The 24,755-nt window shown below is 42.2% G+C and overlaps 1 protein-coding gene across 2 annotated transcripts in view; it reads right to left on the bottom strand.

Moving 5' to 3' along the window:
• Window positions 1-24,755, bottom strand: part of DNAJB6 (DnaJ heat shock protein family (Hsp40) member B6) — a 56,362-nt gene that overhangs the window by 7,667 nt on the left and 23,940 nt on the right. The window contains exons 6-8 of one of the 2 annotated variants that reach the window (XM_062621494.1): window positions 24,396-24,537; window positions 22,206-22,276; window positions 288-494 (exon numbers count right to left, since the gene is read on the bottom strand). In XM_062621494.1, the coding sequence (XP_062477478.1) occupies window positions 288-494; window positions 22,206-22,276; window positions 24,396-24,537 (420 nt within the window). Of the gene's footprint in view, window positions 1-128; window positions 495-22,205; window positions 22,277-24,395; window positions 24,538-24,755 lie in introns of those variants that run through there. The other variant, XM_062621493.1, reaches the window with a different exon arrangement.

Below are 24,755 nucleotides of genomic sequence, written 5' to 3'. Positions count from 1 at the left end.
ATCAGTTAGTCTCTAAAAGGCCTTCACTTTCAAGAACAAAGAGCATAGGCACTTCAGCCTCAGATCCCTGAATATCCCAGGGTGTTTGTGAATCTAAATTCAAGACTAAATTCAAGAGCAGAGCTAAATGCAGAATGAAGGCACACAGGCTGCTGTTTATTATCTACCGGGAAGCTAACATTAGGTCAACACACAGCAACAACCCCTTGCTTGACTTTTTGGCTTTGGCTTTTGACTAGCTGATGGGTCCTTATCTGTGCATTTCTCATCAACATGCTTGTGCACACCTGATAAATAAAAAGGGGTCTCCAAGCTGCTCGTAACTCGGCTTCTATCTTGTTCTTCCACCTCATCGCTATTATAATGATAGGCATATCTGGGGGAACTGGCAGGCTTGTGAGACTTCAGCAGGCGAGGGTTGGTTGGCTGGAAAGGCAGGGCTTGTTGTCCTCTCCGTCTGCACTCCTCAGCAAAGGCTTCTTCATCTGCCTCACCTGAAAAAGCAAAGAGTGCAAGAAAAGTGAGCAGCACCCAAAATGCTTATGTTTAGCCTGAAAAAAATCAAAATTGGCCTGGAAACTGGGTGTCACAAAACTACTGCCTTGGCTGTGGTCGCTCACAGACAGTCCTGTCTATATGCCAATGGAGGAGTGTCTGGAGCTCTATCAGTGGCCTTTCACCACACTGAAGCCACCCAGAAGTCAGCTAGATATGACAACTCAGGGGCCACTGTCTCCTTTTTTCCCCAGGGGCAGGGTGATTGAGCTGAGCACATGGCCTTGGATAATATTTTTGTCCTGTGTAGAGCATGTCATCTCATCCCACCTCACCTGGGCTGTCTGCCTAGGAAGGGTTGGCCCTCCTCAAGGAAAATTTATAGGGAAAGGAGGGAGAAATACCCATGCTGGCTACAGGGATAGTGGGAAAAGAACAAAGCCAATGTGGGTTCAGAGGGGCTAGATGTTGGATATCCACAGCTGGAAGGATAGTAGAGAAGTGTGAAGGACCACATGAAGATGGGAATTGCATTGAAGATGCAAGATGTAAGCCCAGTCCAGAGAACAAGGCCGGCACTCATAACAGCAAATGAACACAATGGAAATAAAAACCTAATGTCTGCAAAACCATGAAAGATGAGTTACTCCTGTCATACTCATGCTGCAGAGACTCTAACAGTACCAACTCTGTGAAGTAGCGAAATCAACTACCATAACACAAAAAAAACCCAGCACAACCACACATTGAACAGCAAACAGTAAGACAACACATAAAAAAGCCAACCAAAGACATTCAACATGGAAAATAAGGGGTAAAAACAAAAAACAAAACACCAAAGTGAGAAGAAAGGTGTGTACCACATTTGTCTGTTAAAGGCTTCTTAAAGTTTCATTAATTCAATTACTTCAGTACTTTTAATAGAGCTGATGAAATACAGCGTCATTCTATTTGCATCAAAAGTGGTGTGTCACATTCTGGAAGTTTTTCCTGGGATGTGCCCTGCATCAGCTGCTTAGGGAGGGGTGTGTGCTCTCAGCTAATGCGTGTGCTCTTAATTCACGGCTGGAAAATGCTTTGAAGATGGAAAAGGCACCACGTATGCAGTAAGGAACAAGAGCAGTAATACGCACTTTGTTGTGTGCACCAAACCACCACCACTTTCAAACAAACCAGGCTGCATTGTCTTTACCTTGTAATCGTACGTGGGGAGATGCTTCGGAGGGCAGGAGGAAAAGGAGGCAAGGCATGTTTAAAAAAGACATTTCACAGTGCAACGCAGCACCCAAGGCCTCATGGGAGGACTCCAAGACATGCCTCACATTGCCCCGCTGTGTGTTTGACCACCTGATGTGCATGGACATCATGCAGAGAACCCTTCTTCCTGGGTGATTAAATGTCCAATCCTCCCCCAGCACTCACACTTTTTTTACACTGGAGCCTCCTGCACTTCCAAAGGCACAGGCAAACAACACAAGAATGCAAGTGATGGCAACACCAAGGATGTGAGTGTTTAGACACCGCCTGCCTGCATCGTACCAATGTAAAACTCTGGGTGTGCAGTTCCCCTTGCAGAAGGAGGAGGCTGGCAGGACAGCTTTCTTCTCCTTGCATGGAGCACAGCTCTTCAGCTACAAGAGGTGGTGAACAAGGGAAAGCTCAGAAAACAACCCGTACAGAATTGCCACCATTTCCCCATAAGAGGCCACAGGATTTTACACGCTATGCAGACAGAACTGCAGCATGTATCAGTCTGGTAACACCAGGTCTGTGAAAACAAAGCCTATAACAAGCCAGAAATTAAAAATCAGCATGGGAAACCAGTGTACACCAGTTGCACATACAGACGCCAATCAAGAGAGTTCACTTCCCAACAAATTACAGTGCACCAGAAATAGGAGATCCCTCCCCTTCCATGGAAACACAAACTGCATGGCTGTCTTATGTGCAAAGTCCTGCTTGATGTGTTTAAAATTCATATTGGCAAGCAGATGCAGGAACGAGAAACGTGCCGTGGACATCTTCAAACCTCTGTGCATGTGCTCGTGTGTGTGCATCGCAGAGGCACCTCAATCAGACACACTAACTACTGGACTCAGGGAAATAGCATCCCTTTGGAAGTTTATCTTCAGCCTTTTCCTTCTAGGCTCCCTACCTTTCTGTCATCACGGATTTGCAATCAGAATTTTTGCTAAGCTGAGCGGACCTGTTACACTGCAAGAAAATTTCCCCTTAAGCTGCCATCAGTATTACTCTGCCTTTCGGGGTGAAAGCATTGCAAACCGGAGGGGCTGCACCGGTGTGCCACTAAACACAGTGCAGTGGCAACAGAAGTCAAGTACTTCACTTACTTTGAATCGACTGCAAAGTTACCCAGTTTTCCTCCAGACGAATAATTTGCGTTCCCTATTTCTGGGCTGCCCATGCCAGCCCCCATCTGTGCTTCACCTACAGTGAAGCCTGGGAAAATGCAGAGCTGCTCCCCACCACTACACAGGCAGCACATTTCGCTGCTGAATCACAGAATGGTTTGGGTTGGAAGGGGCCTTTGTAAGTCATCAAGTCCAACCACCCCTAGAGCTAGCAGGGACACCTCCCACTAGACCAGGTTGCTCAGAGCTCCATTCCACCTGACCTTGAACACTGCCAGGGATGGGGCAGCCACAGCTTCTCTGGGCAACCTGTGCCAGTGTCTCATCACCCTCATCATAAAAAGATTCTTCCTTGTATCTAGTCTGAATCTGGTTTCCTTCAGTTCAAAGACATTAGTCTGTGCTCTATAGCTACAGGCCCTGTAGCTGTCTGTCTGTCTCTTTCTTATAAGCCCCCTTTAAGTATTGAGCCAGACTGAATAAAACTAGCTGTACCCATTGCAAATAGAAGACTTGAAAAGAATTTACTCTAGGAAAGGTCAGCCACACAGGGCATCACCACCGCCAAGTGCTTAAACATTGCTGGAGCTTTGTCAGCAGTGATGTTTGTCCTGGAAATGGCTTTTAGGAAGACAGCTTGTGTGCAGGGGGGTCCATAGCTGAGTTCAGAGCTGGAATACCCACTTGAGAAGCAGCTTCCAGGGGTGCTCCAGCTTTAAACAGCCCTCGGTTCCCCTCACAGCTCCTTCTCCTGTGCCTCCAAGCCAGCACTCCCACGTGAGTGCCTGGGCAGCCGCACCGTGAACCCAGGCACGGGACGGGACCGACCCGAGTTAAAAATAACACCCTTTCTGTGAGCTTATTTTTAACCCAGCTCAGTGCCTGGATCCAGCTCAACCTGCAGCTGCCCCAGCTGGGGCAGGGAAGGGGGCAATTACTGGGGGCTGCTGGAACCAGCATCCAGATTACAGGGCTAACCAAAAGCTCTTATTCTACTAATGCGAGTAATAATTACAAACCTTGCAGCTATTTCACTTGCAAAACCGGTCTGGGGAAGTCACATTTCTACGGATTAATTCTGAAAATGAGGGATCTACTGGTGACGTTTAAAAACAGTAATTAAAGTCTGGGGTTCTGGTGCATCAGCTCCTCCTAAATGAAAAGCAGCTTCTGGGGAAAAAGAAATCAAACATGAGCTGTAGCATCCTACAAAGTTCCATCAGGACCAAATCCTGCTGTCTGCTCCAACCAAGAGGGGCCAAAAGATAATTTGTCATAGCAAAGTGCTGCTGTATGTAAGGGGAAAATATGGATCCTTTAAGCTGTAATTAACCAGTAGAGGGCAATATTGCCTATCATGAGGGTCAAAGTTATCAGGAAAGTCACTGCCAACTTGTACTTACTCAGTAATATATCGATTTTGTACATCTAAGGCAAACCCCAAGTACAATTCTTGGACTAGGTGGGTGCTCTGGGGGAGCCACCAGCTAAACCAAGGGGTCCATGTGTGCTCCTGGGAAATGGAGTTAACACAGAAATAAAAGCAGAGGATATTGCAGGTGAGGTGGGACAGCTAAGGCACGGAGCACTTCACAAAAAACAGGGGCTAGCATCATTACCTTGTGTTGCATTTAAATAACATTCATGTACATCCTGGAATTGACCTGAAATCCTACCAGGAATCAGCACTAATTAATGGCAAGATAGTAATTAAGAGGAACACACTGAACGAACCAGGGTAAACATCCTGAGGATATCGAACCACTGATTTACATTCACCATGTCACTTCCCGTGCAAGAGGAAGCAGAACCTCGTGGTTCCCGCATGGCAGCTCTACCGCTCGCAGGCTATTTTCTGACACAGCTAACCAAAAGAAAAACGCATGGAAACCAGGATTTTCCCCTGCATTAAGAAACAAAGAGTGGGCACACCAGTTTGCTCAGGCCAAAGGAAGACTTCCCCAAGGCCATAAACACCACACAGCCCTTCCTGTAACCGGCATCAGAAGATGTGACTGCTGAAGGACATCTGGCTTTATCCAAGGACACAAGATGCTCCGAGCTCACCTCCAGCCAGTCAGTTGTGCAAGGTTGGTTTGCAGGAAACTTACTGCATTCAAATCTTTCTTGAATGATGGCCAGCAAAGTGTCTAATACTTTAAGACTTTAAAGTTATGGGGCAAGAAGCCTGAAGCTCGGAGCAGGACACTGTATTGCTGATTCTAGAGAAGAGTCAACTGGAAGGTTGAGCTGCTACTGATGCCAACCGACAACACAACAAGAGGGCTAAAGAAAAAACGCTTTGCTTGACTTTTCTCCTGCCTCCTATTACAATGGCTTGGAATTTACCCTATGCCTGTAAGAGAGCACTGGAGTTTCTGATCAGTCAAATGATTAGTCAGGGACTGTAGCAATAGACAAGGGATTAACGGGTTAAAACTTAAACAGGGGAAGTTTAGACTGGATATAAGGAAGAAGTTCTTTACTGTAAGAGGGGTGAGGCACTGGAATGGGTTGCCCAAGGAAGCTGTGAACGCTCCATCACTGATGGTGTTCAAGGCCAGGTTGGACAGAGCCTTGGGTGACATGTTTTAGTGGGAGGTGTCCCCACCCATGGCAGGGGGGTTGGAACTTGATGATCTTAAGGTCCTTTCCAACCCTAACTATTCTATGATTCTAACTACATTCACTGCTGCTGGGGAGAGCTGAGCTGTGACTGATGGAGCTACCCAAAGACAACAACAACAACAACAAAAAATCCCAATTTAAATACATTCATCTGAAGGCAATAACACTACTGTCTTTGGAATATGATGATCAGATTTTTGTACTGCTACACTTTTTTGCTGTTACAGTATTAAATTTTACCTTAGCGGAAGATACCAGGGTGTTTCTGAGACTCAAGTACAATAGAGAATCATAGACTGGTTTGGGTTGGAAAGGACCTTAAAGCTGCTCCAGTTCCAATCCCCTGCCATGTGCAGGGACACCACCCACTAGGACCAGGTTGCTCCAAGCCCCATCCAACCTGGCCTTGAACACTGCCAGGGATGGGGCAGCCACAGCTTCTCTGGGCAGCCTGTGCCAGGGCCTCAGCACCCTCACAGTGAAGAATTTCTTCCTTGTATCTAATCTAAATCTCCCCTCATCAGTGTAAATCCATTCCCCCTTGTCCTACCTCTACACGCCCTTGTAAAAAGTCCCTCTCTAGACTTCTTGTAGACCTCCTTTAGATACTGGAAGACTGTTACAAGGTCTCCCCAGAGCCTTCTCTTCTCCAGGCCAACTCTCTTCTCCAGGCCAACTCTCTCAGCCTGTCTCCATAGGAGAGATGCTCCAGCCCTCGGAGCATCTTTGTGGCCTCCTCTGGACTAGCCTGAGCAGGTCCATGCCCCTCTTGGGTTGAGAGCACCAGAACTGCACACAGTACTCCAGGCGAGATCTCACAAGAGCAAAGGGGCAGGATCACCTCCCTCAACCTGCTGGTCACACTTCTTTTTGCTGGGCTCCTTTTGCTGGGGAATCTCCTACTTGAGGGGAACCCACTGGATCCCTGAACTTATTTAATGGGAATAGCCTCACTACAGGCCTGAATTACTTTGGGCTGAAAAACCCCTGGAGATTAACTGGTTCTTTTGTTCCTTCTTTTAAATGCCCCATATCTAATATAGTAGAGCACAGAGAAGACATCAGATGAAGTAACTCTACAAAGGCACAGACGCAGTGGTCTATTTTGGGAGACCAAACTTGAAAGCTGTTTTCAAAAAGATGCCAAATCTTCACAGTTTTGTTTCATTTCCGTTGGGAGCGAGGGATGCTCATTATAAGGTACGAAGCCCAGGGTAGTTTTCAAACACAAATGTGCACACCCCCCACCACCTCTCCTGTAATTTTAGGCAACACAAACCACCAAGAAAATACTCCCTCACCATCACTGGAGGCTACGTTGAGCAAGTTCTTCTGATTAATTGTTCTTAAGCCTGTTTCTAAATGCCAGGAAACATTAATGCTGCTACGCTTGAGAGCAGGAGTTATGAAACCCACTTCCAGGCTGTGCTCTCTCGGGTTTGTCAGACTTGTCAGGAACCGAAATCTGCATCAAGTCCTCTTTGGAAAATGCCGCTGTCTGAGTTTGACACAGACAGCTCTCTCCCGCTATTTGATGTGATGCTTGTGAGAAAAAGCAGCCATTTTAAAATGTACTGATAGGAAAAAAATATGCAAATAGTTTCGAAAGCCAAAAGAGCCTGAAATCACTCAGAAACCATCCGGGGAATGCCGGAGCAGCTGCCCCATCTGCACTATTGCTTCTGGGGGCAGAGCTTTTGTAAACTGCAAAGGGAGTTTATTTCAACACTGACGTTTATCAGTCAAAGCACAGGACAAAGGACGTTTTGAGTCATCTCACACACATCAGTGGCTTTCACCAATCACTGGCAATCATTTTCCTTCCAGAGCAATTGCAAGTTCCTCAGTACTACTGAGAGCACGAGGAGATTCAGGGTTTCCTCTGGTGCAAGAAGCTGCTGCCTGCCCAAGGCACCCTTCCTGCAAAAGGCTAGGAGATGCTTAGCCAAAGTGGTGCCTAGAGTGCTCAGCTGGTCAGAAACTGCAGACATCCTCAGCTCTCAATACAACCCCTGTGTGGAAACCCGCTGCCGCATCCCACCTCATCCTTGCCCCCATTTCACACCCCGCACTGGCTGCAACTGCATTGCTCTGCCATCATCAACATCACCACGCTCAGACATGCAGTCTTCCAGCACCAACTCAAAACCTCATGTTAAGTTTAGAACACAGGGATTTGAGCCAGGTTTTCCCAGACCTGAACCAGCACTAGTATTTCCTCAGCCATAGGAGCCACAAGAGGAAGGAGACAGCAGGGGAGGTGGTGGAAAGCATCCTGGGAAGCGAAGGTGGGGAAAAAAAGGATGGGATTTGGGGAAAAGGAGTCTGATGGAGCAACTCTCGCCATGCTATTTCTGTCCCAGGAGAGCCACAGCTGCAGCAGTATCCAGGGAAAGGCAGGTCTCAATACTTGTTGCTCAGTGCACATAGCAACCCTCTGAACCCTCTGCCCTTCTGGCCTTAAAAGCTGGCAGTGGACTTGTTCCTTTTATTTTTGCCCTCATATCCAGCTGCTCGGGTGCCAGCTCACACTGTTCCTACCAGCCCATGCCCCTGCGGTGCAGGGCAGGGCAAGCCCCACGCCAGGCCCGCTCACCCTCCCCACCCCACAGCAGCTCCTTTGAAAAGCTCAGCCTTTGGACTGTCCTTATTTTTTAGCTGTGTGGATTTCCCCTACCACCCCAGTACATGCCCCAGCACCCCATTATATCCTGTACTCAGCCCAGCATGTACCAACACGAATCCTGCATTCCCAGCATGTCAAGTTACTCAAGATGATGTTTTACCACAAAGATAACCTAACCTGCAATAGATTAGGGAAGTTAAATGAGTGTACACCACACACTAACTACAGCGGTGCTGCAAATGGGTACTTCAAAAGGAAACCTCAAAATGTTGTTCCCCTGAGCAGCTAATGGGGATCTTTGGTTAAGCCGCTCCTGTTCGACCATGCTGGGTGGCACCACAGTCTGCAGCCTGACGTATAGAGAGGGGAGTTGCCGGCAGGGCTGGGATTTACCTCCTTACAGCCAAAACTTACTCATTGGAAGGTCTTTCAAAGCCCAACAAATGGTCCTACACTAAATTTGAGGCCAGACAGAAGTGCAGGCGGAGCACATCCAGGTTTCTGTAGTTATTTTGCTTCTGTCAAAGCATGCCAGGGCATCCGTACAGACATCCATACAGATTCCAGGCTGGATGGGGCTTTCAGCAACCTACCCTAGTGGAAGCGGGTTGAAACCAGATGAGCTTTGTCCCTTCCAACCAAAACCATTCTGTGACATGATTCTATGATTACACCAACTGCTCTCATCTTAAAGGGAATGTGAGCAATGCAGATGGCAGGAGGTAACACAAATCCCATGTTTCCAGCAAGCAGAGGGATGACCCCATTTTCATGCTGCTGCTCAAAGTGAAATTTATTGATTCTAAAAGACTTTATCACACAGGGGCTTTTATTCATTTCTGCATGGATTTTGAAAGGAAGCAGAGAACAAGGAATGAGCCTCACAGCTTGACACATATAAATCCAAATTAGCAAGATTTCAAGCTCAGCGTTTGAACAAATGGACCCGATTTTTAAACAGCAACTGACACTACTAAAAGGATGATGCTTTCTACACTTTTCAGAGCCATGTCAGATCTCTATCACAGCTTCCTGCAAGTCACATTTCACGCCACAACACCAAAGTGCAGCCTGCCAGATCCCCTTATAAACTTGCACCAGGGGCTCCTGCTGAGAAGAAAAAACACCCCAGTCCTTACAGTGCAACTTAATACTCACTCCTACAGGAAAGCAAACAAAAAATCCATAGCACAACTATGTGCAGCCCAGCCAGGTCCATCACTGTGTGACCCATACAACAAGGTGCTTTCACTGGTGTTTCTCACTCCTGGTGTCCAAGCAGAGCCCCACAGACCTTCATATCTCACACTCACGCTCCAGAACATCCCAGGGCCAGAGAAATGGTCCCTTCGCTGCCCAAAAGACAAAACTTTGTTTCTTGTCCTCAATTCTCCCAGGAGTTACCACCCCAGGTCAAGCAAAACTGCCTTATTAGAAAACTCTTCACGCAGCAAGCGGAGGAGAAGTGCTCTTCTAATTCTGCAACAAACATCTTCATAACTCTTAAAAACCGAAGAGTTAAAGTATTAAGACATTGTCTTTATTTCCCTTAGCAGCCCTAACTAAAATGAGCATCTCCGGAAGAGCTCTAAGCAAGCCGTAATTTGCAGATTATGCAGTTTGGATACCCATTTTTCCATTGATTATCAGCTTTAAACCAGTCTTAAAAACCTTAATTACAGCAAACCCACATCACCATAAGGGAAAATACATGAAGTAAAAAGCCATGCAGTTAAAAAGAAAAGAATCTCATGAGTGACTTCAGAAAAATGTGATGAATGACTTCCCTGCTTGTTTTGTCAACGCTTCCATAGTAATTTGGCAAAAGCACAAAATCACCAAGTTTGTATTTTCATCAAATGGCTATAAGCACTGTTGAAATCTCACAGACGAGGCAGTAAGAGCAAGCTCCATGTTTTATATGGCATTGTCCATGCTCAGTTTGTAAGCTCTCATCTTCTCAGGCTAATAACTTGAAAACATATTCTCCCTTCTACCCTGAGCCTTAAAGATGACACTTAGAGTTTCACATATTAATCATCAAAAAAGAGATACCTGTCCTCTCCAGTTATACCCCACAACGTGTGATTCATTCCTCATCTGTCCCTGCATTACTAGGACTAGGGAGGGCAAGCAAATCCCAGCTCCCAGTGCTGGAACACATCCCTGATACACAAAGCTCCAAAACCCATCATCTTTTGATTGACAGAGACCATTATCTTTTCACTGACCCTGAAAACAATACATGCTCACAGTCTCTTCTGATAGCTCAGCAGGTTTCAGTAGGTTTCAGTGTTTTATGAACCTTTGCCACAAACCCCAATCCTATACCTGACATCCCCCTGACAACAACAGCGCCAAGCTGTTAGTCAGCATTCAGTTTCGTAACACTGACATGCTAATGACAAATCTGAATTTAAAGTTGGGTTTCAAGTTGACTGAATATTGTATTTAATTAGGAACCCGTAAGACCATCCTTACAGCGCTGTAACTCCCAAACTGCACCACTTTTGTTGCTTGGCATCTCCAATCCATCAGGGAACTCTCAAAGTTTCCAAACAATCTTTCTTGCCCACCCACAGTCAAGCTCCTCAGCCTGTGCCTTAAAACCCACAGCAGTTTAGGACTACAATAAGCAATTCTTCAAATCCAAAACCTATCAATATCTAAATGTTTATACATGCAAATGTCTAACATATACACATGTACGTACATGTATTCATACACAGAAATCGCTCAAACTGAAGCTCTGACCAAAATGACCAACAAATGGAGAGCACAGAAATGAATTCTCAGTTAAGAAACTGAACACCACACCAGAAACACGACTACCATCTGACATAACAGTACTTACAATTATCTTTTGTGCCTGGGAACAGTATCCTCAGTCAGTTTAAACGCTCCTCCTGCAGAGATCCAGCAGCAACAGGGAATGCTTTACCAAGAGAGTTTCATGAGTTTTGGAAACTGGAGAGTTTGAACAGCAACATTAGTACCTGCTTGGTGGACCCAATGCAGTCACGCACCACCTGGAAACACCAGCCCAGTGCTGCCCATGCCTGGAACACTGGCTGTTCCCTTCCTACGTTGCTGCTGCAGCACCATCCCACCTTCTCCTTTTTAATACACCTCTGAGCTCCATGGATTGAAGCACCAATGACAATAGCAACTGTTTCCAACCACAGTACCCGGGACCAAAGCATAAAAGCACTGTGGGACAGAACATATTTAAGAGCTATCACAAAAGCAGAGGAATTCAAGAGGACCACATTCAAGGGAGCAAAGAGCTCCTGTATGCCCACTGGCTCTCAGTGGAGAGGTGGATATGCCTGTGGAAGGGATGCATCCACTGAAACTGCACAACAGGACAACTCCTCAACACCTGAAGCCTCTGTAACAAGGTTTTGCTCAAAATCACCTAGCATATGGACATACCCACATGTCCAGTAATGGCAGTGAAAGCTTTTCCAAATATACAAGTGGTTGGTTGTCAGTGAGCTCATACTGTGCTATCAATATTTGCAACACTTCAAAAACAAACTACCAGAACTGCAGAGGTTTTAACTGTTTAACTCCAGGTTTGTATTACTAGCAAGATACTACTACCTGTAGTCAAAGTGGAGGATCCAGCAAAGCCATTCCTCCTCCTCCTCCTCATCTACAGCACAGCACTGCTCCTCGACCTTGTAAGATCACTACTGCTCCCTTTCCAAGGTTGAAAATATCCTGCAGTCAGCACAGAGATATCAAAGGGAACCTACAACTGATGCTCAACAGATAAGACTGAGATTTACCTGCACTTGTTATCACGCATAACTGGGATATAAAGTCCCAGACTTTGCACTTTCGAGAGTGTTCATCACTTCCCAATTAAAATTGTGACCCTGCCTGAACAGCCAGTATTGGACACAGCCTGGTATCTCAGCAGAAACAACCTCCTTTTACAGGCATTTTTACTAGTACTAAGAATTATCAACTGTTTCTCTAAAGAAAACATTGCTTACTCAAGAATGAACAATGAACTGGAGACAGAATTACAGCAGACAAGGCAGTAATTTCACCTTCCAGGAGGTGCAATCTGGTTGCAAAAGCCTTCAAAGCACTGAATTTCTATTGAGAAGATAAACCAGTGAGTAAAACCATGCTGTTATAACACTAATACACTGGACACTGATGACAGTTCAGCTAGGATCTCTGGTGCCCACCTCCATCACAACTTCAACTGAAAATCTGGAGGGCCTGAACTGTCACAAAAATAGGGCACTGGGGAGGCTTTGACCTCTGTAAGCAATACATCACCTAACCTACATTAGAACTGCACTTCAAGTCAGTTGGCTTTGTGCCACTCACAGGTCCATACTCGGCACCAGAGAAACTGATAATTTGGGTAACTTTTCCACCACACCCAGAAAACACATCAGTGGGAATCCGGAGCACGGCATGAACAAAGGGCTGGCTTTTTGTTTGAGGAGAAGGCAAAATCTCACACACACACCCCCACCACCCCCAAGCTCTCGTTAAAGAAAGGCTTTCCACTGTTGGAAACTATCCTGTCCAGGGCAACAAGCACCTCCTCTGCAACACAGCACACAGCACGGGCATACACTTGGCTTTGTGATTTATTCTATGAAAAGGGTTACCAGGGATGTAGTCATCATCTTCCATAAACATTTTGGAGCAAAGCACACACGTGATCCCACAGCAAGTGCTAGAGGAGAGGGAAGAGTGGAAACCACGTAAGAGTAATCAATCTTACATTCTTGATTTTGTTCATCAAGAAGAGCGGGGAGGCTGAAACACCTGGCTCTTCTCAGAAAGAATGTTTTGTTTCTCCAAGTTCAGCTTCTTTTAAGGAGTGATTACAAGAAGCATCTTCGAGCATTCACTGCACTAGTAAGCATTTAAAATTCACCTTCTGTTCCATGACACTTTCCAAGACAGAGTTTTCCGTGGTAATAAATAGATTAATGGCTACAAAGATGCTACGGGTAGGATTCAGGACAAATTTCCTTTCACTTTCTACATGGGACTGTCTTCCTGTTCTTTTGGGCTAGTATTTTTAAGATGAATCAAAAGTAAAGTCAATAGCAATGTTTCAGAAATACTCTGAGAGTTATTCATACAGTCCTACTTGCAACAGATATGGCAAGTTATATATCAATATAGTTGTAACTGGCATTGATGTAACACCTAAAAAATACGAATATGCTTAGTAAAGTATGCATAATTTTCTCTTAACTGTGGTAAAAATTATCATCTACTTTGTCATTTTCTACCTGATTCTCTAGAGAAACCACTGCATTTTGCCTAAAAACACCTGTGAATGTCTCTTCCAGTGATGTAACAGGGGACTTCAGTTGCACAGGTAACAGAATTGTAGTTTCTAACCTAAAAATAGGTTCCAACTCAAAAAATTTGAAGCTCCTTGGAAATACGGATAAAGGATGTAATTCTTCTGCTTTGACAAGTTACAGCCCTGCTACATTTAAAACCAGTTCTGAAGTGCTTTACTGCAAATACAGTCAAAATACAGGGTGTACACTGGCTGTATACTTTGCCAGCTACAGGATTTCTGTCCGAGGCTTCTTTTTATGCCAGAAAAGGGCAGAGCACTACGGCACGTACACTTGTTTGCTTTTCCATCACCAAGTTTCCTTGTCACTACAGCTGGCCGAGTCTGCACTGGTGAAGCTGCACTCCTTGACTCTGCTGCGCAGCAAAGCCTCACAGTTTTTATTTGTACAAAAAGGAGACTGTATAAAAGCTATTTTAAGAGCTATTTAGATCTCTAAAGATGGTTAATTTGACCACAGAAAACCCGAGACTTAGTTTTGGAGTTCCTACTCCTTCCAAATGGGTCATCTTCCCCAGAAAATTAGGAAGGCCTTTAAAGATATCAGGACTTTGTCATACAAGAGTTTGCGTTTTGGTTTTGTTCCAAACTATGTTGATAGTTACATGACCCAAATGCTGCTGAGTTATAATTCCAGGAATTTGCCTTTCCTCAAGCATCTCTTAGAAATAAACTTGACAAACAAATGCAGCTCTGGGTATATACAAAACCCAAATAAGCATCCAAAGAGAGCCTTTTTCATGCACGTAAGCCCTATACAAGATGCTTCTCTGGCTGTTCCTACAGAAGTATTTTTCTGACATATTGCAGTCAGAGACATTTAGCACACTTCCAAAGACAACCCAATTAAGAAAAAGCCAACTTTATTCATAGATTCATAGAATTGTTTTGTTGGAAATGACCTTAAAACTCATTCAGTTCCAACCCTCTGCCATGGGCAGGGACATCCTCCACCAGAGCAGGCTGCTCCAAGCCCCATCCAACCCGGCCAGGGATGGGGCAGCCACGTGATAGTTACTCAGAATTCAAAACACATCCACGTAAGATGTAACACGCACTAAAAAAAAACTTTACATTGTTAGTGTTGCCCACACTTGAGAAAATTAGTTGTTTCAACGGAGATTCATTTGGCAGAATGAACATTACATTCATTTACAAAAGACCTCCTAATGTTTATCTCAGTAGCTGAAATCAGGTACTTTGGTGAGCAGACAGGTGTACAAAGGCTCAAATTTGAAGTTGAGTTTCCTGGTGTAGTCATCACAGCCCTCGCCCTGGTTCCTCCTCCCGCCTCATCACTAAACACCCAATTTTTCCACTACAATAAAGCAACTACTTACCTTAACAGATGCAGAACGTCTCCCACATGAAGTCCACTCTCCTACACATCCCAAACTGGATGCTTTAGGGCAAGTCATCAGGCAATAATACTTGTGCCCTAGATGTACATGTTGTCTCCTTCTTTTCCCAGCTATGCTGCTTCCCCAACACCTCCCAACATTCAAGGTAGACCCTCCACACAGTCCCAACCATTCCTCAAATTCCTTCATCATGAAAGCAGCCCCCATTCTCTTACCATGTTTTTGTGAATGTCATGTGCATCAGTGTTACCACACTGTGAAATGTAGGGAAGAAGCTAAGATGCAGACTGCAAGGAAAGGCCTCAAGGAACACTGTGCCTGATGTCACATCCCAATCTGTGCCCCAGGCTCCTGAGTTTCTGCTCTGTAAAGCCCAAATACTCCTCACTAAAACATGTTTTCCAGAAAGCTAGTCTTTTAAGACAGTGAAAGCCAGAGCAGCTACTTCTCTTGGCAGGCTCTTCCAACAGTTAATCAACCATGTGTTAAAAACATATGTTTATCCTCTCATTTGAATTTGTCTAGCCTTACACAAATGTTTATACCTTTCTTCCAAACAAGGTGGGTGACCTTTAGTAAGCACAGTTTTATCTTACTGGTGTACACATTTTTCTAGAATCAAACTGGAATTTGGCACACCATCCTCAGGCTGCAGCAGCACTTCCCTTGCCTGCACCAGCAGGGGACCGCCTGCACAGCGACACAGAGCTGGGTGGGCAGGGAATACACAGCGTGAAGAGGAGACACAGCCTAGTGCCTACCACTTCTGCATTCGCTGCTGTAACTTGTGATCACCTTCTGCTGATGAGAAACGCAAAGGCCAAATGAGGAAAAGTTGTTCTTGAAATTTACGGCCACAGCACAAAACAGGGTGTGTTGGTTTCCTGCTTCTCCCTTCCCAGTTTCATGCCCTGCAAGTTACACTGAGAAACAGCATGGATGGAGGAAGGATGTTAAGATTCGCCTTTCTTCTTGGGGATAAAAGACCCACTCCCAGAAAATATGGAAGTAGCACTAGAGGTATTTACTGAAAGGAGCATTGCAGCGGTTGTCCTAACTCAGATGGTCAATCTTCCCAGGAAAAAAGTCTTCCACCTTATTGCACACATTCAGGAATGTGGTCAGAGACTGAAGGCAGGAAGTTCATGACCATTACTCATGCTTGTAGATGCATCCAAAACAGCTACAGATTTCTAGCTCTCCTCTCATGAACCTCCCAGTTTGTACAGAAGAGGTGAATAACACCCTTTTGCTACTGAAGTGCAGGACACTTGGTGATAAGGACCTGACCCTATTTCCTGTAAAGCACCCAGTATTAAGACACTGGGAGGTGTCTGAATGACTACTTAGCAGGGCATGTCCAAATGAATCAAAGTACCCAAGTGTCTTCTGATGAGAGGCAGGATTATCATGTAAAGCTTGACTAAAGTCCTCTGAAGACAAAAGGCTTAGCTTTCTTGCTATGACCAAGGGAGACCAGAGGAAAGGCTGAGCCTTGGTCATGTGAGTTTTCTCCATTTTCCTCCAGAAATACTTGCATCAAGAATTCCGAAGTAATTTTAAAACATCCATAGTCTAGCTCCTTTTGGAAGAAGAATGACAGAGATGGATGCTACAGAATATGCCCTTTCACAAAAGCAAGACAAAGTACTCTGCTGCTGAGTAAGACAAATATTGCAACAGGATGACAAAATCAAAGGCAGCTCCAATTACTTTTTCCCAGGTAAACTCCTGGGAAAAAAAAAATCAAGCTTATGACTGTAACTAAGACAGAAGAATCCTATTCTAGCTTCAAGCACCTCTGTTACAGATACAGCCAAAAGAAGTCTCTCTTTCGGCCATAAGGAATGTGTGTTCCACAATGTGAATTCTAGAGCTCATCCAGGATGGATTCCACTCCCATACCAGTAACTCACTCAAAATTGCAAATAAGAAAGCAGAAGATGCGATATTTGATTTTTAACAGTCAATAAAAGGAGGAACTGAAGCCTTCTTAATGTACTATGCAATTTGTTTCATCACAGAAAAGTCTTTACAAACTAGGTGTTAATACTGAATCTCTCACAGGATTAACATTCAGATGAAAGGATTCAACTTAATCCTGACCACTGGTAAACTAGGTACTACAAGGTTGTTTTGGTTTGGGTTTTTTTTGTTGGGTTTTTCTTTCCTATTTTTATGAAGGTCATTTGAAGTTGGCTGCATGGAAAGGAATAGCTGCAAAAAGCTCTCATTTGTGATTATCTATAAAGGTTAAATTACAGGGCAAAGCAAAGTTCTAAGAGTAAGCCTCTAAAAATCTATTTTCTTGTCCATTTTAGTTCAAGCTCAAAACTGATCTACTTTTAGTGATTTTAAAATGAACCCACTATGTTGCATTATTTAAAATGCCAGAGAAGAGACAATTCTATTTAGCAGCATCCTTTTAATAAAAGTTTTTACTGCTCTCCCAAATTAAATATACCTTAATCCCCACCATTACATTGTAAAACCAACATCTTCTCAGGCAGAAGTCTTCAGCTTCCTTTACTTGGGAGATAATTACCACTAAGGCCAGCAGCACAATCTACCTCACACCAGGACTTCCCAGCTTTCAGATCTGGATACTATCACATCCAAACTACTGTATGTATTTTAGACACGGGAAGCATGACAGGGGACATGGTACTCATGTAGGTTTTCAATTAACTTTTTACCAGCTGTTCTAAGAGAGATAACACCTAACCCTGTGCTAAGTCTGCCAGAACTGCTTTCAGATAAGTTCCAATGAGTTTGAAACAGCAGTCAGCTTGCAGAGGTTCCGGGTTACAGCTCAGATGGTCACAGCATTTTAATTATCTTATTTCTTTAAAATCCAACAGCAACATCTCAAAAGCAAGGCTTACTGATTTGTGAAGCAGAGTATAAACCAACCATCTTCTGCTCTAACTTTTTAGCAGTGCACTTCGCTCAACAACCAACTCCAGTCAAGGGATTTTTTTTTTCCAAAACCAAAGTAGATCAAGCAGCAAACCCAGTAAAATTATCAATTCAAAAGACATAGTCTGCAACATTAACAAAGTAAACATGCTTCATTCCAACACTATTGCAACATAATGGACATTTCAGCATTTTTCGTGGAAGATAAAAAGGCTTAAGACAACCACTTGAAGACAAGCAATAACTATGAGAAAACCCAAACTGTCTATGCTTAGTACTATGTAAAGCAAGTCTGTGGTCACAATTCAGTCCCAAGACAAAGAACCAAATGAAGAGACAGCGCAAACAGGCTCCCTTCTCCTATGACAAAAAAAAGTTTCAAAGTTCAGGTCACTGATGACTGGCAGATCAAACAAGTATCTGTATTAGAGCTACCTTGTGAGAACACCATGACTTAAAGCCTAAATTCCACGACATCCAAAACTCACAAACCAAGCCACAGGCTTACTAAAAGTACTATGAAATGCTTCCACAAAACAATTAACAAATATTCTGATACCAATTTAAAGCATCACACTAACACCAAACACTTTTCAGAACTTCTTGGACCATAAGCATACAGCTATTGTGTTCATTTTGCAATGCAACCACCTTCAGAAATAAGCACTACCCTCTTACAACCACAGATTGAACAAAAACTACCAAGCTCATTTCTCAAACAGAACAGAAGCAGAATCAGGAAGAGAACTCACATTTCCAAAAATAAAATCTCACTTTCGTTATCCCTGGATCATCCCAGAAATGTATTATTCTGAAACACAGAAGTACAGCTAAACACAGAAGGCAAGCCTCCACTTACACCTAATGACAATACACTGAAGAGGCCAAGCAAACAGCACAGCTGAACACAAACACTGACAGTGATATAAACCCCCTCAGCTTAGAGATGATGGTGATTTAAGGCTTACAGATTCTCATTTCCAACACTTTTAAGATTCAGTCCACCAATTAATCACAGGTTGATACAGAATACATCTTACAAACACTATGTATGCTTAGTCTGCAGAGCAGTTTTGCTGTTGTTGCTTGTACCACCAGCCAATGCCTGGAATTCTCAAGAGAGGGTGTTGTAAGAACCAAGAACTATGATAGCTGCAGCGATTTTAAAACGTGAAGCATTCTAAGGCAAAAATCCCAAACACCTCAAGTCAAGCCAAGTGAAAGGGGTAGGTGCCATGCAATCTAAGGAGAAACTTGTGTTACAGTGTACTGCATTGCCATGCACCAGAGACCAAAAAAGAGGCTGCATCAAGAAAAAGCATTGCAAAGTCATTGTGTTCTAACCAATGAGCTTTGAAGCAGAGCATGGAAGAGTAAGTGACTTAGCAGGTTCAAACACTCCATCTTAGTTTTTTCCAAACCACTAGAAGAAGCTTGATTTAAATGCTATGATGACTCCAAACATTCAGAATTAATCCCTCCTCTATGAAGAAATGGTACTTTGAAACAAAGAGCATCTGGTTTGGAAAGCTACCTCATCTCCCTGCTTGATGCCTAGAGTTTGCTAGAATTAAGAACCTTTTCTGTTATTAATTTGTGCTATTTTGGCCAAAATTTAAGGAAATTTGCTGCCTTTGATGATCCATCATTTCTAGCAAGTAGGTTTTGTACATTCATGCAAATATAAGGAATAACCTAATTTTTTTCAGATTAACCTAGTAAATGGGTTTTCAAGAGAAAAACTCCTTTCAGCAGCATAAATAAGAAATCCTGATTATATATTTAACAGGAAGAATTTAAAGTGGATCTACAGTAAACACAGAATGAGGATTTACTGTGTCATGAAAATGAAGTTGGATGCAGTACTATTTCAAAAACAACAAAACCCTGTGTTCTACATGTTGAAACAGGCAGAGCACTATTAGGCTTATATCAAGTTATATAAGATGACTTGCATCTGGAACTCCTAGTCCACTCTGACCGAGACCACATATTAAACCTAGTTCAATCACCAGCCTGTTCAAACGCTGGTATACGTGTATCTGCTTACTACTGCAGAAATTTTTACTGATGAATTCTGCCTTCTGCTGACTGATTTCTTTTTTCTGCTTTTGTTTTGCCAGTTTCACCCTGGAGCAAACTGTTTGTATGCAAGACCCTGAGAAGGACTGCACTTTTCTGGGTAGGATCTACAGCAAGCATGTGGGGATACATTTACCACTAGTAGCTATGCTATCATAATCGTGTTCTTGAGGTAGGCGATTTAAATGCTAAAGAAGATTACCTGGGATTAAAATTGAAGGTGAACTTTGGCAGCTCAGTATAAAACCTATGGGTATCCATAAGAAGGAATTCAAACTCAACTCCAGATTGTCCTAATTTTATTTGACTTGGTTAACCAATTTTGAAGCACTTTTTACAGTTAACATAACTTAAAGGAGCACACTGTGTCCTATAAATATAAATTAACATTTTTAATAACTCAAGACATCACAACAAAGCCAGATTTTGAAATAAATTTTCTGTTTAGTTATCTGGATCAAGAAGGAACATACATGAAGAAAAAACAGCATTAACAAGAAAACACTGTTTAGTCCTAAACTGGGTTTGTGCTTCTACACCAAAAACACAACACTGATATTAACAAGAACTCTGCAAAGAACTTGAAGAGGTACATAGCTTCTGTAGTCCCAAAACCAAAGTACAAGTTTATTTCTTCTTCTGTTATCTGGTTTGGTTCTACAAAATTAGTATTAATGGTATAAGGACAAGTGTACAAGTACTTATTTTGCTGCTAATGGGAATTCTGTTGTAGCAGTTTGTTAGATGGTTGGTTTGGGTTAAGCTGAATTGGGTTTCCTGCATGATAAACAAGAACAAATCTCTTCAATGTATTTAATAATCAACACATTTGTTAGTACAAAGCAGATGGTGTTCAGCAAGAAGGCATTAAATGATAATTTGAAAACACCATGTGTTTGTTTGTTGTTTTTTTTTTTTTTAATACTAAGCCACACTAAAGAATTTGGTGAAGGCCAGATGTTCAAAGCTGGTGCACAGATAAAAGCTGCACAGCCGTGATGTATGCACAAAATTACTGACAGCCTGGCAGGTGTTAACATACGCCAATAGTTATTTGCATGCTTTCTTTACGACATACAGAAGTTAAGTCATCTGTCACTAAACTTTGAAAATCTGGTCTTAGTTACAAATTAACACTTTGCTTCACTCCATTAAATTAACAAAAGGCATTAATCCATCTTGAAATTTTTGGTTGATGACTAAAAGTAAGAGCAAGATTTCAGCACTAATAATTTTGTGCAAATCTACAACACACGTGTTTGTCCTCAAAATAAGCAAACAAATCTTAATTATTAAATATTTTCTTGTATATTACGTTCACTACAGATTATTTTTCAAAGCAATCTTAGAACTTAAAAGTTAGAAAATTTTAACGAGTTACTTTAGGCTTAGCTAAAAAAAAAAAATTATGTACTAGGGCAAAAATTGGAGTTAAGAGTCAGCCTCTGAATGCTTCTTAAAAATAAGTGTTTCAAATACAGGTTTAGAAAAGAAATTAAAGAACATGTTTTCAGTCACACTGAAGAAAACATCTGCAAAGAAAAAAAGACCCTCATCCTTAAGACTGAAGAAGAGGTGGTAGGAGAAAAGACAAAAAAATGACCAAGAAAAAAAAGCACTGTTTTTCCAAGTTGCCCAAATCACACACAGACACAAGAAGGTTACAAATGCCATTCATGAAAGAATGCACCACAAACATCAGCATTTATTCATGTTGGTTTTTTTTTAGCAAATGACAAAAGACTCGGCTCACTGGCTTCACTTCTGTTTACCTTTTGCTTACATTACACATTGAAACATTTGTCAAAACTTACTAAGTTGTCTGCATTCATGCACAACTAGAAAACATCCTTAATTTATTTAAACCAGAAATGCATTACCAGAAATGTATTAACATTGTTCACTACTAAACATTAAAAAAAGAGAAAAAGTTGAAATTATTAAAAAGGTTATCCTGGAAATGTTAACTTCACAGCAGACTTAAAACTACTAATTGGCTCACATTTCAAATTGGAAAAAGCAAGATTCATGCTAGTGTTAGTGTACATCTTGTCCTAGCACTACTAGGTTCACCTTGATCATATATAATAAAAAGAAAAGTGCATACAGAAATTTACAACAATTTTAAGGACAAAAAGAATGGTCCAATTGATGTGGTCCCAACAATTAACTCAAAAGTCTATGACAAATACGAGCTTCAGTGAGCTATTTATACTACTTAAGTACGGATATACAGAAAGTCGAGTTCGTTTGAAATCTTCAAAAAAAATGTTCCTGTCAATCCTCAAATGGTGGCTGTTATAGCTTAAAATTCTGTTAAATGCGTGCGTTGAATTACTTGTTATCCAAGCGTAGCAGCTGCTCCTTACCATTTATTGTTAGCGACCTTAACTGGCCATCTTCTTCAACTTCTACTCTCTCTTGTCCATTCTCAACAATTCTGTAGGACAAAAACCACAGCCATTTTAAAGCCCTGTAAGCAGTTTGCAAATATATGCCAGATCTAGGTTTTTATATAACAAACTATAAGGGAGCACTGCCTGCTTAATGCAACTGTGGTTGGCAAGCTTTGGTATTTAACAGTGCAGAAGCTGTAACTACTAGCCATCTGCATTCCCCTACTGAATTTCTTATTTACAGCAGGAAAATTGCTTTCTGGAAGTTTGAATCCTCCAGTTTGTAGAGTTCACAGTTAACAGCTGTTGCCTCATACACTGTCACAGTTTTACTGACACTACACTACTAATTAAGACTAAATGTCTTTTCACAGATCAACTGTACAATCTTGGCGTAGAATTTAGTACCTACCCATTTGTTAAATGCATAATAATCTAGATCCAATCATAGTTTTGCATGATGCAAGACATGCAAAACAGTCTTTAAGCTGCTTTTAATTTATCAGAGTAATTAATTTGCAGAACTACTGTATACCAAGTTTATGACCAGCATGTATATTGCAAAATTCAAGTATCCCTGACCATGAGAGATTGTTAGAGCTCTGTGGGTTTGGGCTTTGTTTGTTTTAGACATGGGAAGAAAAGGAATGTTTAAACTATTTTTAGATTATTTAACTTACGCCTAAATTTTAACTATGTGGGAATTCTCCCCCTCATGATTCAAATGAAGAAACCACATGGATGAATACACATTTTTCTGGTGATAAGACTTACTGAAGAGAATACACCCATACTAAAACCAGGGAATGGCTTCTTACCTGAAACAAAATACTATTCAGATACTGGGATACATCCCTTCTTTAGACTTTGCTACCCTGTGGTCAGACCTTCTACAAAGAAACAGGACCTCTTGGAGATATTAAATGTATCTTCCTAGATGTGGCTAGCCATATTTCTTGCTTCCCACCCACCCCCCGATATGATAATAAGATATAATGTAGCATAATACTGATTTAGCCTACCTTTTAATACTAAAACCAGACATGGTGCCTTATCTTATTTTGCATTAACACTTTCTTTGCTCTCTGTCCCTGGTACAATTCCCTCAGTTTTCAATTTTTTTCTGGAATACACTCACAGGAAAGTACCACGACCACACTAGCACACAGTGGCAAAGGCTGCACTTACGTGGTCAAGACAACAGGATTTCTCCAGTACAACAGGACAGAGAGCAACCTCGCACTTTGAAGTATGGGACACAAGTTACCCAGCAAAAAAAAAAAACTGGTTCTCGGTTGCTTTTCTGCAACTTTTTATTAAAGTACTGAAATTACATTTAACTACTTGTTGAGTACTCCTATAACTTAGGGATCATAATGTTCCATGTATATTAATTACTCTATAGCTAACTAATATTTCAATTTCCTCATCACAAGCATGAGACATGAGAAGATATGGTGTGTATAGTAGTTGAAAATTCACTTTCCAACAAACAGGAAAAGATTTCTCCAAAGCAGGTTTCAGCTGTTTATTCCACTTAACAGATAAAATTACTTTTTACACAAAAATTTCACTCAAGCACTGCCTAGGAAAGCAAACTAGAGCAGGTATTAGGAAAACTGTTTCATGATGTCTACAAAACTAGAAGTCCTCCCAGTCCCCAGTTAAATGCTTCACAATCAACAGAAACCACATGCACTTCCCTTCCAGCAGCTCAAGCAGACTTGGCAGAAAGTAGTCAAAGACCATAATAACAGATGAATCCCTATACCGGAGGTTCTGAAAGTCAGGAAGAATTCCATTGCCTGGTCTCTTTCTAACAGCAAACAAGTTGCAAGCTTCATTTTTCACAAGGGCAGCTCTGAAAGCATGTTTTACACATCTAAACCCTCTTCAACTATGAAGAGTTTAGACAAAAAAACACCGTCTTTCCTGTTTTTCACAGGCTACAGCTTTAAGTAACTCAGCAATGCTAAGAAAACTCAGAGAACAAATAGAACTTCTCAAAAATTTAAGCAGAGAAATCCAAGTAATGTGATGACCACAACAGCAAAAGTAAAAATACACACGTTATCAGTATATTTACGTGCATATACATATAGTATACTTATATGCATGTATTTATAGTTACTATCGTTTCATAGAAATATTTTTATCACATACCTCTTTGTAGTAATTTTTCTGCCATTAACTATTTTAGTTGAAGTTGATACTGATTTGAAGTTACCCAGCCCACCACCACCAAATGACGTAGAGGAGAACGAAGTAAGGCCTCCATGTCCCAGCGAGCCAAACGAAGTAAAACCTATTAAGAAAGAAGGTATGTGACTAAAAACACATTTCTGCATGACCATGGGATACAAATCAACACAGCACCAGTGACTAGATGCCATTAAACACCAGTGTGAGAATAAAAACATAGCTCCAGACCCATCGACTTCTCCCATATGGACCCATAGTTCCAATTCCAAATCGACAGCATCATGCAAAAACCATTCCTCATCTTCTCTCCTGAAGAAAAGG

The sequence above is a fragment of the Pezoporus occidentalis genome, unplaced genomic scaffold (assembly GCF_034315485.1).
Source record: "Pezoporus occidentalis ecotype Australia unplaced genomic scaffold, CSIRO_AGI_Poc_V1 ctg23, whole genome shotgun sequence".
Classification (NCBI taxonomy): Eukaryota; Metazoa; Chordata; class Aves; order Psittaciformes; family Psittacidae; genus Pezoporus; species Pezoporus occidentalis.
The sequence above is the reverse complement of the archived record's forward strand: the minus strand, read 5'-3'. Positions and strand labels throughout refer to the sequence as shown.